This window comes from Chelonoidis abingdonii, chromosome 6 (assembly GCF_003597395.2).
Source record: "Chelonoidis abingdonii isolate Lonesome George chromosome 6, CheloAbing_2.0, whole genome shotgun sequence".
Taxonomy (NCBI): domain Eukaryota; kingdom Metazoa; phylum Chordata; order Testudines; family Testudinidae; genus Chelonoidis; species Chelonoidis abingdonii.
Genome location: NC_133774.1, coordinates 49063335 through 49082017, shown reverse-complemented (window position 1 = coordinate 49082017; position 18683 = coordinate 49063335). Strand labels below are relative to the sequence as shown.

Sequence of the window (18683 nt, the reverse complement as noted above, 5' to 3'; positions counted from 1 at the left end):
GCCACAGTCTCAATCAAAGACCTATTATGCTGAATGCCATACTAACACATATGACATAGTCCCTGCATCCTGTTGTAGACTCTGGGAAGAAGTTGTACCATCAACAATACAGTGAAACTAACTATACACAGAAATACAAAGTTGACAAGCTGGGAAAAAATAGAGTAAAATAATTACTTTTCTCTAACTTTCACACTAGCCTTTTTAAGGATCGACTGCAACAGAGGCAGATCCAACATTTTCATATAGAAATGTGATTTTCAATTTGGCAGTGATCCTTCATACAACATGATTATATCCCTATGGCAGGAGAAGCATAAGCATAATAGCAAATCACTACACACATCTGTTCAAAGTTCTGAGTCCAGAGATCTCCACAGCAGACCCCTTGATTCTGATGTTTTTTCCCCAGAGATATGTCCCTGTGTCATATTCACCTTTACTGCTGAAACAGGCTTGTTTAATCTCTTAGTTCTTTGGCTGTATGGCTCTAGAGGACTTTAACAATCCTCTTGTGTAGACTGCTTGTCTCTCTTCTCACTGACTTCAGAGAACTAGGATCACAGATTGAGGAAGAAGTAGCCTGGTTTGCTTTGCAGAGGGGAGATGGAGTGGGATTGTGACAGAGAACAAGGGGTAGGACTGAACAGAGAAAGGTTGGTGGCACGACATAGCCATTAGGTGATTGCCTTATTGTTTCTCCATACTGTTTCTATCCATCGGTGGTGTCTTGTCTTATATTTAGGTCTTGGCTACACTGGCACTTTACAGCGCTGCAACTTTCTCGCTCAGGGGTGTGAAAAAACACACCCCTGAGCACAACAAGTTACAGCGCTGCAAAGCGCCAGTGTAAACAGTGCCCTAGTGCTGGGAACGCGGCTCCCATGCTGTAAGCTAATCCCCACGAGGAGGTGGAGTACCTGCAGCTGGGAATGGGCTGGTGCTGCGACCACACTTGCACATCAAAGCGCTGCCGTGGGAGCACTCCCGCAGCAGTGCTGTATGACTGCAAGTGTAGCCATATCCTTAGATTACCACTTTTTGTGGCAGGGGCTGGCTTTTTGTTGTGTGTCTGTCCAGCACCTAGAACAATAGGGTCCTGGTCTATGACTGAAGCTCCGGTATAAATAATAATAATGCTAATAAAGGAAGAGAGATCGGGGACTCAAGGAGGACAAAAGACAGAATGCCTATGAGAATGGTGCCAGGAAAGGGAGATTAGAAGCTCCTGATATGTACTCCTTTGGTGGGAGTGAGGGAGGAGGGGGAGGCACAAAGAGAGAGAGCGAGAACCCAAAGAGGTTTATCAGAGATGAAGAAATGCAGGACAAAGGAATGAAAATTAAAAGAGGTAACTTTTATTCACCTGGAAAAATTATGGCTATATTATCCACAGTTAGTCCTTCAGTGTCTGGGAATAGTGTTAACAGGGGTGCCCTAGAGCCTGTGTCGCAGAGTCAACTCAGCACATTAATCATATAAGATGATATAGTTCAGTTTGAATGATAGTCTGGGGTATTTTAATGGTAATTTCTGCCTTTTTAATTTTATTTGAAGCACGGGTTGATGGCGATTCATCTTGCAGCTTGGTCTGGAAACCTAGACATAATGCGAACATTAGTTAAAGCAGGTGCTGACCAAAAGGCTACTGACCAGGTTTGTTGATGACAAATTTTAACCAACACTAAACATATTCATCCCGAGAAGAAGGTGTAATATAATCTTACAGAACTGGCTTGTGTTTTCCTTAGGAGGGAATGAATGTCCTGCACTTTGCAGCTCTGAACAATAACGTTGACATAGTGGATTATCTTCTCCAGGAACTTCAGCTGAAGGACCTAAACAAGCCAAATGAGGTACAGTATGTGTTTAGTTACCTACAAAATATAGGGGCTTGTTTCCTTCACACTTTGAGGTGAAGTACAATATGACCTGCATCACACAGAGATTCCTTGGATTTTCTGGAGTTTCAGGGACAGACCTGAGCTTTTTCCGATTAACCCTTTGCCTGGGCTAGGTAAGCCCACACTGAGGGCTTACCTAGCCAAGTGGTGTATTTTTATCTTTGCACATGGGAATGTAGTAATATAGGATCTGATCATATTGAGTGCTGAGCTCCTATATCTTCCTTTGAAACCAGTGGGCCATGATAATCTGATTGTGCAAGGTTCTAAGCACCTTCCGTTTGCACTGAGGTATCTTTGGGCAGGTTATTCCATAATTGTCGGTTGTGGAGTTTCATACATCTCCCTCTGAAGCATCTAGCTATCCCATTGGTGGCTGGCTAGATGGCCTGATCTGGAAAGGCAATTCCCACAGTATTGTTTCAGGAGAGTTTCCTAGGACACAGTTGTAACTACTATTGCGGGTTAAGATGAATAAAAATGCTCTAATTCCCTCTCTGCCTTCCCCTTCTTGATTTCAGTGGTATCTAGAACTGGCTTTGTTTTCAAAATTCTGGTCACATACAGCATATAACAAAAATAATACTTTTTTGGACTTTTAGAGTGCCTCTTTCTGAGGAGCTCAAAAATGATTTACAAACATTTGATAAATAATCTTTCCAACCAATATTTGCATCTCGGGAAGATGTAATGGCTAAATATTAAATATTTGAAGAACAGCTTCTGTTTCCAGAGTTGTTAATTCAGGATTTCTGGTCAGTTTACAAATTTTTTTTTTAAACTATTTAATCCAGATTTTACACTGAAGACATTTTACTTCTTTTTTCCCCTTCATGGGTGGATCTAGACTCCAGTTTTTTGTTTACCTGTGCATATGACATGTAAATATTTATTCACAATATATGTGCACCTACGTATGACATGGCTCTTCTAATAATTGGTGAAATTTCTGCAGCAGAGCGACTTTTTATTTTTAGTAACAAAACCTTTCTGATGACTGTTTCCTATTAGAAAGGTAAAAGGGCATTCCTTCTGGCAGCTGAAAAAGGCCATGTTGAAATGATCTACAGTCTGATTTCTCTCAAGCTGTTCACCTCTGAAAAAGATAAGGTAAGCCTCCCCTTTCCAGACAAATCCAGATAAAGGGCGCTGAAGAGTCATAACTGACCCCAGTGTAATTACTTGTGTAACTGAAAGTCATACACTCATACACAGTGTTCGGATACCATGGTACTGGATGTGGTATACAAAATGTAGACAGACAAGCACAGCCATTTTCAGTAATCCAGAGAGAATAGTGGAGCTGTCAGTGATTATTGCCAGTAAGGTTTTGTATGCATATTAATAGGAGACGTGATGCAATCTGAAGTTAAGCTTTCTAATGCGTGGAGAGGAAGGATGGTCTAGTGCATAGCCTAGGACTCGGGAAACTTGGGTTCAGTTCCCTGTTCTGCTGCAGACTTCCTGTGTGACCTTGGACAGGTCACAAAGGGCCAGATTTTCAAGACATTTTGGTACCTAATGATGCAGAAAGGTGTCTAGGAGCATAATTCCCGTTGATGTAACTTCTCGAAAGCTCACTGGTTGACTGACTGCATTTTTTAGGTGCCCAAACAACTTTAAATATCTGGCTCTTAGTCACCTTGTGCCTCAGCTGCCCATTTGTAAAATGTAAAAATCTGTAAAAATAACACTCTTCTACCATGGAAATGGGGGCTCTGTGAGTACTTTGGATAGATAAGCATCCATTAGCTTACGTTCCAAACAGAAAATACCATAATGGTGGTGGAGGAGAAGGCTGTATATAATATGCAAGCCAGGCAAGCAAGCTGATGGGTGGCCAGTGCCATGTTAGTTCTGTGAGCTGCTTTTAGTTGTTTTCCTTTTTAAAATTTTATATAGTAGGGATGGTGTCGGCAGGGGGAAGATGGCTACACTGACTTCAATGGAGCTATGCCTAATTTCACAAGATCAGGTTTTGGCCCTTAATCTTTACATTGTTTTTCAAGGGACTGTGGGCTTGGCCCAGTTCCCTTCCATGGAGAAACTTATTGAAAAAACTCACTGGAAGTTCCAAGATTTACTTCATGGATTTTCTTCTGAATTGTTCATGCAGGGATTGTGATTTTGTACCCTTGCAGAATAGGTAGGAATTTCAGGCCTTTACATCAGTGGAAGTCCTGAGAACTGGAGAGAAATTGAAAAGATATTGAGACATCCTTTAAATCCTCAGAGCTCCTTTCCCCCTTGTTAACGTGGCTTCCTCTGTGCACACATGGAAGGACTTCCTTAGAATTAGGGCTACGTCAGAACATTCTATAAAGCCGCTTCTTTCCTGTCTGTCGCATGAGGAGGTGGTTTTACTAGGTTTGTATCCCTTCTGTGCATGCTGGAGGAAGGAACCATAGGACTTCGTATTAAAGTACTTGTCCACAGTCCATAAGTGGTTGTTTTTATTAATTGCAGCATGTTCTACTTAATTTGGGCTTTACAATATGTTTCTGGCTGTTTTCATTTACAGGAGGGAAACACAGCAGTGCATCTAGCCGCTAAAAATGGTCACGATGAGGTGCTGGAAGTTCTGTTAAATCAATGGGAAGAAATAAATGAACTCAATCAGGTAAGGACACAGAAGCTGCTGAGGGAGATAAAGAATAAAGGTGAAAGGTGTGCAAGACAAAGTGAAAACAAAGTATTAAAAAAAATACCCAGAACCTACAAATATCTGTAAAAGTAATCTCATTTCTGTGGTGGTCAAGCTAATCAGTACAAACCTTGAATTCACGGAGTTCCCTTTAGACCTAGAGCTCCATTGTTGAAGAGGAATGACTAGTAAGCAATAGTCTTTCTCAAGGTCACTGATTGGAATTCAACTCACGTCAGTAGTGTCTGAAAGATGCTATCTGTTGGCCAGTCTGTGGTGCTTCTGAAATGAATTGATTGGATCAGTCCAATTCCTAATGGAATGTGCATCACAAAAATCTCTCTAACTGCTTGAACTCCATGTTGTAGTCTCAGCGGAGAGGTCATAGACTAAACAGACACAAAGACTTCACTCCTAGAAGTGGTCCCTTCTGATGTGGAATAGCACCTCCCCAAACCACAGTAGGTAGGTTGATGGAAGCTTTCTTCTAGCAGCAGAACTGCATCTACACTTGGGGTTAGGTCGACATAGCTAGGTTGGCCGTGGGGGGGGGAATGGGGTTCACACTCCTGACCAACATATCTATGTCAACCTAACTTTGAAGCATAGCCCAAAGCTGAATTCTGTTGGCAGAGTAGTGTGAGTGGAGTGCTGCTGCCTGGGTTTTATTTACCTGCTCTCTTCTGTGGATGGATAGAGAACTTCCGCCTCCACAGTTGTCAGGGTGGTGCCTTTCACAAACACTAAATTTACTAAAACAACAACAAACAAATCACCCAGAGTTCAAGCACAGTAGAGTTAGAAATTTTTAATACTGCAGTGAATATGGTGATTTGGAATAGTTTCTGGCATTTGTGATCTGTGCTTGATGGTAATGTTTTACTCTAGGAGTCAGTCATTGCAAGCTGTTGTAACTCTGTATTAGCATGGGGTGTTTTTTTAAATGCAAGAACTCATTAAAAATGTTAAATAGTAGCTTGTTCATGTTAGAAATTTTTGTTGTTAATCACCATTGTATCTGAATGCTAATACTGAAAAATTCAGATTACAGTAAAAGCTGTGTTACCTGGCACTTTACCAGCTGGAAAGCTCTATAAACCAATATTTCTGATCTTCAATGGAATTTGATTGGCAGCAGGCTCTTTACTTGGCTCCATGTGGCTCCCTAGAAGCGGCGACATGTCCCTGCTGCTCCTAGGTGGAAGAACGGCCAGGGAGGCTCAGTGCGCTGCCCCCACCCCACCTTGCTCCGAGCGCTGGCTCTGCAGCTCCCGTTGCCAAGGAACTGCGGCCAACGGGAGCTGCGGAGGCAGCGTCTGCAGGTGGAGGCAGCGCGCAGACCTACCTGGCCGCGCCTCCACCTGGGAGCATTAGGGACATGTTGTTTGTGGGGAACTACCTGAGGTGAATGCTGTCTGGATCCAGCACCCTGCACCGCCTCCCGCATCCCAATCCCCTGCACCCAAACTCCCTCCCTCTTTGTTAACTAGAAGTTTTGACTTACTGGCACCCCCATTGCCCCAACATGCCGGATAACAAAGCTTTTACTGTGTTGACATTTGTGACCAAATCTTATTTTCCCTCTACACTGTATCAATCTGGCTAAGCTTGCACACTGTTTGTACCAAATATCATGGTGTAATAAGTCAGCTTCACAATTGCACAGTTTGAATTTGAACAAACATTTTTCTCTTCCATTGTGTTGGGCCAGAATGGAGAAACACCATTTTATTTGGCTGTTGAAGGAGGTCATGAAAAATGTGCGGAGCTGCTACTGGAAGCAGGAAGTGACATCAACATTTCAAATAAAGTATGGACTTAATATTCCCTCTGGCATATTATCGGGACATCATAGACTCTACAAAGATCCACATCCTGTCTGTTCTCTATGTATTGAAGGCAAATGTGACTTACATTGTTTAATAAGTAAAAAGCGACAAAAGAGTCCTGTGGCACCTTATAGACTAACAGTCTGACAAAGTGGGTATTCACCCACGAAAGCTTATACTCCAATATGTCTGTTAGTCTATAAGGTGCCACAGGACTCTTTATAGATCCAGACTAACACGGCTACCCCTCTGATTGTTTAATAAGGGCATTACTCAAAAATATGGAAAACTTTTTAATATTTTAAAAATGATGTGGAAAAAGAAAAAGAAAAATAGATTTATTTTACATAGTATTGTGTTGGAGCTTTTTTATTTAATGTATGTGCAGTAATACAACATATGGCTTGGAAATGTGACAAAGAGAAATAATTGAAAAATCTTCATTTTGGCAGGATATATACTGAAGCTAATAGTAAGCCTGTTTTCCACATTTGGTTCCTGGACTTAGGTCCAAGTTTGATTTGTTTTATGGCTCACATGCCATAGGAATTTGAGGTGAACCTTTTGGTCCCTAGCAAATTGAGAACAGAAGCATGTGCTGATAACAAGCAGGACAGTGACTGTTGCTCATATTAAAATATGAAAGATTTTTTGATATGTTTTGACTTGTAAACCATTAATAATTACAGTGTTTGATAATTCATCAGCAGAATGAAGTCTCGTCTGCAGCAGAAATGACTAGTTTTGATCCTCAGTAAAATTAATCTTTGCTGCCTTTAGAAGAAGTATTAAAGGAAAGTTTTTCAGTGATTTTCGAAGTGTGTAAATGTGAATGTAATTACTTGTTAAAGGTCATACCAAGCTACAAGATTGGGAGATAAATTGAAATCCTAATTTTCAGTGGCACAGGGTGGCTGATAAAACTGATTTTTCTCTTTTTTATGGTAGATTAAAAAGGAGTAGTCAATTATTAGCATTGCTGGATATGTATTTTGCCAGCTACCTGTGTTGTAGTCTAATAATGATTTATAGTACCTTTGACAGTCATAAAAATGTTGTGGTGTGAATTTATATCCTCCTTCATCATTTAACTAAAGGCACTAGTTTTGACAGTAACACAAATTTAAACTGAAGCTTTATCTGTTTCAACAGATGTTTTAAGAACAGTTTTTCTAAATTCTCTGAATTCTTTCCAGTGGTAAAAAGTCTTTTCCCTTTTCCCAATATGTCTCTTTCAGCACAATAGTAATGCTTTGCACATTTCAACACAGAATGGACATACATCCTTGGTCACGTTTCTTATCAGTAAAAATATCAATCTGGTTCCTAAACCTGAGGTGAGTCTATCACAGTTACTGTTTTAGTATTACTTCCATTGTTGTCAAGAGTGTTTATGTTTCTTGACTGCCTTTTCTGAGACTTGTGGTTGTTTACCTATTACTGTTAGTCATAGAGTTTAAGGCCAGAAGGGACCCTCAGATCACTTAGCCCAGGGGTGGACAAACTATGGCCTGGGGTCCACGTCCAGCCCTTCAGATGTTTTAATCTGGCTCTCAAGCTCCCACCAGGAGAGCAGGGTCTGGGCTTTCCCATCTCTGTGTTGTGGCTCCCCACAGCTCCCAGAAGCAGCGACATGCCTCCCCTCTGGCTCCTATGCGTAGGGCAGTCAGGGGGCTCCGCACGCTGCCCCTGCCCCAAGTGCCACCCCCCCAGCTCCCATTGGCCAGAAATCACGGCCAATGGGAGCTGCAGGGGTGGCACCTGAGGATGGGGCAGTGTACAGAGCTCCTGGGTGCCCCTATGCATAGGAGCTGGAGGGGAGGACATGCTGCTGCTTCTGGGAGCTGATTGAGGTAAGTGCCGCCTGGAGCCTGCATCCCTGACCCCCTCCTGTGCCCCAACCCTCTGCCCTAGCCCTGATCCCCCTCCTGCCCTCTGAACCCCTCGGTCGCAGCCCAGAGCACCATCTTGCACCCCCAATCCCTCATTTCCAGCCCCATTCCAGAGCCTGCGCCCGCACCCGGAGCCCTCACACACACATCCCGTACCCCATCCCTCTGCCCCTGTCCGGAGCCCCTTCCCTCACCCTGAACTCCTAATTTCTGGCCCCACCCCCAGAGCCCTCACCCTCTCTGCACCCCAACCCCCAATTTCATGAGCATTCATGGCCCGCCATACAATTTCCATACCCAGATGTGGCCCTCAGCCAAAAAGTTTGTCCACCCCTGACCTAGCCTGACCTCCTGTGTATCACAGGCCAACAGGAGTTGGTCCAATGAAAAATATTGTCTCATCCACCTTGTCTCTCTAATATCCTGGGACTGACCCGGTTACAGCTATGCTGCCTACTGACCATTTGCTGTTTGTTTGTTTGTCACTGTGGAGGAGGTGAAATTATATAAATAATATTAAAGTCTTTGAAAGAGTTTATTTTATTAGTTTAAGAAACAGTCAGCCGTCATAGCTCTGCTTATTTACACTGCCTTTCTACAGCTGCAGTAACTTATCAAATGTTAATATCAGTGGTTTTTTCTTTGAAATGTTTTCAGTAAAATGCTGGGTAAGAGCTTTATTTTTCTACAGCCTGGAAGAAATGGGTATTGTTTATAAAGAGATTAATGAACTGGAACTGGTGCTGATTTTTCTAAAAGATATTTAACAAGAAACTTTCCTAGTTTACAGTTTCAACATACAGACTGATCTGATCAGTCTCATGGTTCCATAGTGACTAGAGTTGGGCAAATGCCTCATAATTTTTTCCGCTAATAATCACTTGAATAATAAAACTGAACTCACTTCAAGCTGCATTCACTTTCCACAGATATTGTAGCAAACAAGTTCACTGGCAAGAGTGCTCAGCAAAGCAGCAATATTTAAGTGAATGTTAAAGAATATTCCTGGAAAGTGGATTTTGAATATGTATTCTTGAGTATTTCCCCAGAAACCTGATTCACAGCTATGCACAGTTCACTCAATTTGATTGAATGGGTGCAACCTCAAATCATGTTGCTAGAGCAAACAGAGATAATGCCATGTGACCTATGTATTCAAGCAAAATATACCAGCACTTCTTTGATATGAAATACTTATTATGAACTGCTTACAGACAATCTAAGACCAAGAATTATTCATAGACAATATGCAGTGAATAATTACCTTTTTCTCTATTCTGTTTGTTCTTTGTAAGCTGCTTTTGGGTCATTTGTAAGTGGGAAGGGGCTAGGAACTGAGCCCTGTGACTAGATCTACCCCAGAACCCTGCACCTCTGTGGTGGCCTGCATCCTGGTGGAGACCAGGGCCAAAATATGTCAGATACCTTCTCTAACACAATATAGTCACTCAGCTCTAAGTGCAGATAATTTTGAATAGCTGCTTAATTTCTTTCTTGGCAACCCTAAAAGGACTTTTCAGTATTACAAGGGTGAGGAGGTATCCCTAAATCACAGCTTAATTAAATATGGGGAAAACAATAATTATTTAGAAAAAAAGTTTTTGTTTTTTTTTTCAATATATAACAGGGAATGCGTAATCCCTGAGGCAGAGGTCAAGTAGTTCTCTTTTGCCTGGGCCCTTCCCATGCACAGTACCACTTTGTGTAAAGCAGTGCTTCTTAACCTTTGCAGACTACTCTACCCTTTCAGGAGTGCGATTTCTCTTGCATACCCCAAGTTTCACTTCACTTAAAAACTACTTGCTTGCAAAATCAGACTTAAAAATACAAGTGTCACAGCACGCTGTTACTGAAAAATTGCTTCCTTTCTCATTTTTACCATATAATTATGAAATAAATCAATTGGAATATAAATATTGTACTTACATTTCAGTTATTGTATACAGAGCAATATAAACCAGTCGTATGAAATTTTAGTTTGTACTGACTTAGCTAGTGCTTTTTATGCAGCCTGTTGTAAAACTAGGCAAATATGTAGATGAACGCATTAGACTTGCTGGGGCCCAGGGCAGAAAGCTGAAGTGCCATCGCGTGGGGCTGAAGCCAAAGCCTGAGCAACTTAGCTTCACAGTGCCCCCTGTGGCGTGGGGCCCCAGGCAATTGCTATCCCCTAACACTGGCCCTGGCTTTTATAGACAGAAAAACAGTTGTTGTGGCACAGACGGGATATGGAATTTCTATAGTATGTTGAGGGGGCCTTGGAAAGAAAAAGTTTGAGAACCCCTGCCCTGGTAGACCTCTGTGTACCCCCAGGGGTACATGTACCCCTGGTTGAGAACCATTGGTGTAAAGCAATTGGCTGCCAAGGAGATATGTTTTGACTGAAAAAGTAATTCACAAATATAGGTTTATTATCAACTAAAAGCTCTTTAGTGAATCTGACTTTCTTCTAGGGCTGAGAGAGCAGATAGATCTTCAAAATGCAGGTACAATCAGGGGAAAATGTTACTGGATCATGGTATGCATTTCAAATCAGAGCAGAAGGTTTTAATGGGACTCTCCTGTATTATCTGAATGCTATTGTCAATGAAATTGTACTAGTCTTTCAGTTCATTTGTTTCTCTCTACAGCAGAATTCCCCTCTCCATTTGGCTGTCCTCAATAATCACCTTCCTATAGTAATAAGCCTCTTGGATGCTAATCATGATATAAACGCCTTGAATCAGGTAAGCAAACTGAATCAGAGACCGAAAGAAGAGATTGTATTTTCTTCACTTTAAATACAAGTGTGTGTTTATTTTACATATCTCTTTAAGGGGTCAAAGTACAAAAAGGAGGAAGAAAAGCCAGTTGCCTCCGGCTTATTTATGAGTGTATGATTCATTCCACACATTCTGCTGGTATTGTTTTAGAGTTGGATAGCGATGTGTTATATATTCAGAAAATGTTTTCATTAATTTCTATTTGAATATTATATTTTATATTTAATAAATTGCTAAAGCATATCACTCTTCTTGAGCCTAAAGACAAACCCGCTGCAGCATGTCAGTTAGCTTCAAGAACATTTTATTTCCTCAAGAAAAAACTCTAAATCCCTCCGCCCTTTTTTTTCCTTCCAAAGTGATCTTCTAAGGTGTATGTTAAATGAGGCAGAGTCTTGTAGGATCCCAGCCTCAGTCAAGCTCCAGTTAACTCACACAGTTGAAAACTTGATGTGATGCATAAAGTTTTGATCTGCACAGAAGCCCTTCTCTTGGTTAATGGGAACTTCATGGAGATAGTTCCAGATTAGGTGTTTATTTGTCCTGGACAAAAAACAACAACAAAAGCAATTAAGGAATTTCATCAAAACAACTACATCAAGAGAAAATTAAAATTGCCCAATTAGACATTCAAGAGTCAGAAAATACCAGACTTAAGATTGCTCTGCCTCCTTGTGCATAGGTTGTTTTCTGAAGAAGAACTGGGTTTTGTGGGATCTGCTGCTTTTTCTCTGTTGTATCTCTTGGATTGTATTTGTAATATTGTTACAAATCACCTGGAACCTGAGAGAGGCAGCATTTTGCATATTTTTAAATTTAAACATTAAAAATAATATACAGTTTAACTACAGTAACTCCTCACTTAACATCCTCCCGCTTAACGTTGTTCCAAAGTCACGTCGCTGCTCCATTAGGGAACATGCTCATTTAAAGTTGTGCAATGCTCCCTTATAACGTCGTTTGGCTGACTTTACAAGGGAGCATTGCACAAGTTCTTCTCCTCTCCCTCCTCCCTCTCCCTCTCTCCTTCCCTCCTAGCACTTCCCTCACTGCCAAACAGCTGTTTGGCGGCGCTTAGGACTTTCTGGGAAGGAGGGAGGGAGAGGGAGGAGGCAGAGAAGAAGAACTGAGATTCTGAGAGCCATGATTCTGGGAGCTTCTCTCCACTCCCCCTCCCCGTCGGCAGGCAGGGCCACCTGGAACACAGGGGCTTTAGGGGCTGCAGGGACCTGGGCTAAGGGGCCCCCGAGGCCCTGGCCTGCAGCTCTAAAGCCCCTTTTGGAATGAGGCCCTGCGAGCACGGGCCGGAGGACTCAGGAGGAGCAGGGGCAGCCTGCGGCCGGAGAGAAGCGGTGCTTTCCTCTTCAAAGCTGGCCAGAGAGAAGTGGCATTTTGAAGTGGAAAGTACCGCTTCTCTCCGGCCGCGGCTGCCCCGCTCCTCCTGAATCCTCCAGCCCGTGCTCACAGGGCCGCATTCTGAAAGGGGCTTTAGAGCTGCAGGCCAGGGTCCCGAGGCCCTCTTAGCCCAGGGCTCTGCAGACCCTAAAGCCCCTGTGTTCCGGGTGGCCCTGCCTGCCGACGGGGAGGGGGAGTGGAGAGAAGCTCCCAGAATCATGGCTTTCAGAATCACAGCCATGGGAGTGATGCCGCGCTGCATAGAGCCACCTGCACACCCCCTGTACCAAACAGGAGCTGCCCCAGGTAAGTGCTCTGCACCTCCTGCCTGTCCTAGCCCTGAGCCTACACACACACACACACACACACACACACACACACACACACACGAGTGCAGTCCTGCATCCTAACTCCCTCCCAGACCCCACACCCCCACCCTGAGCGCCCTTCCACATGCTAACTCCCTCCTACACCCTGCACCCCCAGCCCTGAGCCCCAGGAGGAGAATGGAGAAAAAAAGAATGAAAAACAGGGGTGGGGGGAGACAAAAGAGAATACTCCCCCCATGGGGGGGGCCCAAAAACGAAGCTGAGCACAGGGCCCCACTAACTCTAAATCCGCCACTGGTGGGAGGGAGAGGAGCTGGGAGGAAGGAGGAGGAGCAGGGATGTGGCATGCTCTGGGGAAGAGGTGGAGTGGGGGTGGCAAGAAGTGGGCCTGGAGTGGAGCGGGGACGGGAAGAGGCAGACCTGGAGCATCCCTGGCAAAGTCAGCACCTGTTCTTCTGGGAGGGGGGAAGCTGCTGCTGTGCAGGGTCCTTCCTAGCATCCTTGCCTGCTTCATTTGCAGCGGGCTGTGCCTGTGTGGGGTAAGCCACAGGCACCTCCCCACCACAGTACAGTATAGTACTGTACAGTATATAATGCCTTTTGTCTGCTCCCCCCAAATTTCCTTGGAACCTAACCCCCCGCATTTACATTAAATCTTATGGGAAAATTGGATTAGTTTAACATTGTTTCACTTACACTTGCATTTTTTTTTAGGAACATAACTACAACGTAAAGTGAGGAGTTACTGTACATAATCCATGATATTTCTCAAGTAATACAAGAAGTAAACACTTCTGCAAACTTTTCTGGCCCATTGTATAAATAAATTACTTTTATTGTCTCTGGCACACTCAGATAAATACATGCTAGTAAGAGAAACTATACTTGTATTTTTAAGATTGTAGAAAAAGTTGTGACGTTTTATGAAGAAGAGTAAGTGATCATGAAATCAAAGACTGTATCATGGTGCATAAGCACAAGAAGGCAGAGTTAAGGTTCCATATGGAAACGTAACTCTAGCATTTCCTGATTCATGAGCATTTAGCCATGCAGTCTTAACAATCTTTTATGCTAGATTTATAATGGATATATAAAGACATAAAAATCACTCTAAACAGACCCATAGACTTCATAAATTAGACAGGAGCATAGAATCAACAAATATTCAACTTAGAAGGACCCTATGGACAACATGAGATGTTTCAATCCAAAGGTCGGTATCAGAATATATTGATTCTTATATGGCACACCCATAAATAACATACCTCATCTGCAGTGAAGTGGCACTCACAGAGGTGTTAAATACTTTCCTATACTTCCAAATAACAAATAAAATCAAAGAATTACCTTTCAGACTGATATAAGCAAGGGACAAATGGTTCCTCATGAAAAGAAAGTGGGAAATTCAGTTTGATTGTTAGTGGAGTGATTACTAGAACTGAATTCCAGTGTATGTTGAGTAAAAATTTTGTTTGGAATGTAATGCTCTGGAAAGGCCACATAATTAGGCTTTATGTGGGTGAAGTGAAGAGCATTGGGGGGCTGAGGGGAACGACAACAAAATTCCCATCTCCAGGTTCAGGGGATGAAGCTGAAGTGTAGCACCCATGGGGCTACTGCTCCAGCTTGTATGGCCTTTGTTCACAGTTTGAAGGCCACTGGACATGCATGATTACAGATTCTGTGGATCCTCCTCTGGCTTTCCTCCAATGCCAATTTCAATGCCAGGGCTGGTTTGGAGACATCTCTCCACAGAGTGTATGCTAACTTACTTAGGGAAACAGTGGATTTTCCATCCCTTTAAATCAAGACTGGATGCCATTCTAAAATATATGCTGTAGCTCAAACAGAAGTTATGGGCTCAATACAGGAATCGCTTGGTGAAATTCCATGTCCTGTGTTATACAGGAGGTCATACTGGATGACCATAACGGTCCCTTCTGGCCTTAAAATCAATGAATATATGAGAATTCCCCCAAGACTGTCCCACTGCTTTCCCTCTGCATAGCGTCACTACATGGCTTAAGTAGCATGAAGGGCCTTGAACAAAGTTTCCTCGCAGGGTGAATTTCACCCATATTTACTGTTCGATGGTACTTAACTTATGCAAGCTGGATTCTCATTCCGTCTGAACAGTCAGTAAACAGAATATAAAGTCCTGCTAATATGCTTTTAATTCTCTCTCTCAGAAAATGTACCCTTCATGAAGCTGGTCAATTAAACAGGCAAAGAAAGGGTAACATGGGTAGTAATCATGATCTATAGATAGGCTTGCTGTTACTTTGAAACAAACATTTCTCATGGGAGAAATTTTAGGCTTTTCTCCTTTGCCAGTTCTCATCTATGTAAACATAAGTCATGTATGCAAAAAAATTCTGCATATGTGATATGCATTGCTTTAGAGACTCAGTCACTCTCTTGTTTGTTGAAAGAAAATTGACAGTTTGATCATTCAGCTGTTACATGCCTTCATTCTGTTCAGGGTTTTCCAGTGAAGTGCATGCTCTCATCATAAACCTTTGGATTTTAATCGTGTGTGTTTTATTTCTAAAGGGACACTGGTTTATTTCACTTTTTTATATTAATCCCTGCAGAAGCAACAAACCCCTCTCCACGTGGCAGCTGATCTTGGCAATGTGGAACTAGTGGAACTGCTGCTAAAGGCAGGCTGTGACCTCAAGATTGCCGACAAGGTATACAGTACTGCATTATTCACTTTGCAACGCGGTTATGTGATCGTTTTGATGCCCCTGTCGCTGAAGATAAGGAGGTCACTGTTTCCAAACATTCTTCCTAAAACGAGCATGACTAGAATGTAGCTGTTATGAAGAGAGTTCCCCTTTAATACTGTCATGGGGCTACAACTCAGAGAGATCTGAATGTTTCAGTGAATAGCTAGTTGTGAGGCCAAATGTGACGAAATCCAATGTACTTCAAAACTAAATCCACTGAGAAACATGCAGCAAAGGCCTACTCTGTTATAGGGTTTGTGTTACAGACCTTGCTATCAAAGAGCAGTGATGGAAAAAACATAAGACTAACAGGACAGAATAAGAGTTTGCAGATGTAATAGCTACATGTCTGGAGACAGGTTCACGGCCAGTAGAGGCATGTGCTTCTCTAATTAATTTCAGTGGAATTGTGCCTGTTTATACTGCACTGGTGCCCCAAGACATGTCTTCATTAGAGACTGCTTTGGAAAAACAAAGCCATAATTTGTAATGATTTGTATAAACACCACAATAAGCAAAAAGCATTAAGTGTTTTCTTGCCCTGTTATTAATTTGGTGATTGAGCTGGATAACTGACGGCTCTAGGGCCCTGAAGTGTCTGGCAAGCAAATGTAACTCTTTAGTAGCTTTTTTAAAAATTAAGAATAAACCAAATTGTTGACAATACAAGTTATTTCCTTATGTAAAGCTTCCCTGACTGAGTTTGAAACTGATGTAGCTTGGCACAAAAATAAAAAGCCAATACTGATTCTACGAAAGCCACTTGTTCCCCACATGAGAAGAGACCCATGACTCAGAGGCAGGATTACGTGGCTGATGTGTTCTGTGAGGCTGCAGTAAGATACTGGTATGAGATGTAGTCTTCACGTCCGATCAGCCTGTGGTCTGTCTACCCTGAGCCAAGAACTGTGGTTTCCATATCAGGCTTAAACCAAGATTAAACCCTGTTTGGGTAACACAATCCCTGGCCCATTGCAGACAAGCCCTTCACCACCTGAGAGATCACAGTGCTTTAAACATATAGGTGACAAGGCGAACAATGAAAATAAATATTTTATGCCCACTTCAGCATAAAATACCCTTATGCTTCTGGGCCAGGTTACACCCAGACTAGAAGTGCTTCTTGGCTGTGAGCGGCAGAGTAGTATAGAAGCAGCATCACAAATGCTCTCCCCAGCTGCATTACCGTTAGTTCTTGAGCTAGAAGCTTCCCTCTCTGTGAGCTGGACCGGTTAAGTGGTTGGGGACATTGGCAGCTATGGGGCTTGGGGACTGGATTGGTTTGGAACTGGGTGAGTGGGTCAGGGTACTCTCATCCCTATGTTAGGGAAAAGGCAGCCTGCTTGGATTGATCATGTATTGTTGCCAGGCCCCTCTCCCCTCCCGCATCTTGAGTCTTCAGTTTTTCCAGCTAGAAAGGAGGTGATGGGATGATCCTAGATCCGCGTTGTTGCTTCGTAGTGCACAGAGGATGCTCCGTTCGAACCTGTTTCTTTCTCCAGATTCTTTAAAATTCTTCCTTGGTTATTGGACTCTTAAGTGGCCAGGAAAGAACGCCCCCTCCATTTGTCAGGATGTCATGTAACTTGTTGAATAGAGTAACAGGTGTCCTAATGGCATGAACATGTATTAGAGAAGGCAGGATTGCTCTCCTGTGAATGGGTAGTGACCAGGCAGATGGGAGTTCCAGGAAGTTCTTAAGGCCCTTTGTCTTTTCTCTTATGCAGAATGTTCTCTTTCTGATGAGGATTCTGTGAAATGTCAATTCCTGGGCTCCCAAATGGGCTAATTATAATGATCTTGAATGGAGCTGGGAGCAAGAATTCAGAAGGTATATATTAGCGAACTTTATAATAGCTGGAGTGTAAAAGTGCTTTGTAATTTAATTTCTGAGCCCTCTAATTAGAGGCTGATTTCTTTCGGTCCTAATGTGAAAGATCACCTCCTACACCTTAACAGGTGGAAAACTTCTAGAATACTTATATGTAGGGCAGCTGAGCTAAGTGCAAATCCAACACCGTAAAAGGATTACAGAGATAAATCAGTAAAGTCACAGAAGCATTTACTTGGGCTTTGAACTGTTAGTAGCAGAGATATATTCAGATAGATTAAACAGTGCTCTGTGGCTGGAACGAAAGCAGTGGTTCTTATGTGTTTTGGTGGTTGTACCAGACATTGAGCACCACCTCCTAGTCAGGTATGTATGCTTCAACCTGCCAAGAAGTTGCTCCACCCTGTCATCAAACAGCCCATGTCCTTTACAGGCTAGAGTACACAATAGAGAATGAGAGGTGAGTGGCAGCAATATACCAGGGTCCGGGACATAATCTTGTTCTTATGCTAGGGGCTTCTCATCCCTACTTTAGCACCACAAATATCTGAAATGCTCTACTGGTCCTTTTGCAGGCATCTGGAATGAACTGAACTAGAGGGCTCCAGTTTACCCAGAGCAGCGAGATTTACTTACTGTTACTCTGGAGACATAAAATTATATTGAAACATTTTCTTTGCAAATGCAGATGTCAGGGCTCAGTAAACAAAGACTCTAGATTTCTGCTATTCTGCCAGTCACCTGGACACATGCTGTAACTCACTCTCTCTGTTTTCAGCAAGGAAAAACTGCACTGGCTGTCGCATCCAGGAGCAACCATGCCCTCATTGTTGATATGATTATTAAAGCAGAAAGGCATTACACCTTGAAACAGGTACGAAACAGCTCTTGTCTTTCCAAAGGGGACGGTAGCTGAAGAAGCAGATTCTAACCAGATTTAAAGCTTCTTCTGCCTCAGATGGTTCCCTTCTTGCCCGTCACCAAGTGTCACCCACTGTTTACAAAATTCAGAAGAGTGAGTGCAGGATTGGAGAGTGTAGATTTCTAGTCCAGGTTTTGCCCCTGACATGAGGCCTTGGGGACATCCAGTCCCTTCTCTGCCACATGGAAAAAACTGTAGAGGTGACAACATAAACCAAACTTCAGATTGTGGCCACGAAGTCCCAGGAGCCAGGATGTTCCAGATCCAGGCTGCTCCTCTGAAAATCAAGCCCCACCTATTTAAAAAAAACCAACCAGCCAAAAGCATTAACTAGGGCAGGCCCGCACAACTCGTAAAGCGGCGAGGGCCTTATTACTCCAAAGAAAACAGCTGAGGGCCAAACCCCCGGCCCCGCCAACCCCCCCGCCAGTGCCGCCAAGCCC

At 43.0% G+C, this 18683-nt stretch overlaps 1 protein-coding gene across 2 annotated transcripts in view; it reads left to right on the top strand.

Moving 5' to 3' along the window:
• Positions 1 to 18683, top strand: part of LOC116816478 (DNA polymerase kappa) — a 123553-nt gene that overhangs the window by 98524 nt on the left and 6346 nt on the right. For both annotated transcript variants that reach the window (XM_032765736.2, XM_032765735.2), the window contains 9 exons: positions 1558 to 1656; positions 1752 to 1856; positions 2916 to 3014; positions 4426 to 4524; positions 6260 to 6358; positions 7616 to 7714; positions 10900 to 10995; positions 15350 to 15448; positions 18097 to 18192. In XM_032765736.2, the coding sequence (XP_032621627.1) occupies positions 1558 to 1656; positions 1752 to 1856; positions 2916 to 3014; positions 4426 to 4524; positions 6260 to 6358; positions 7616 to 7714; positions 10900 to 10995; positions 15350 to 15448; positions 18097 to 18192 (891 nt within the window). The remainder of the gene's footprint in view (positions 1 to 1557; positions 1657 to 1751; positions 1857 to 2915; positions 3015 to 4425; positions 4525 to 6259; positions 6359 to 7615; positions 7715 to 10899; positions 10996 to 15349; positions 15449 to 18096; positions 18193 to 18683) is intronic.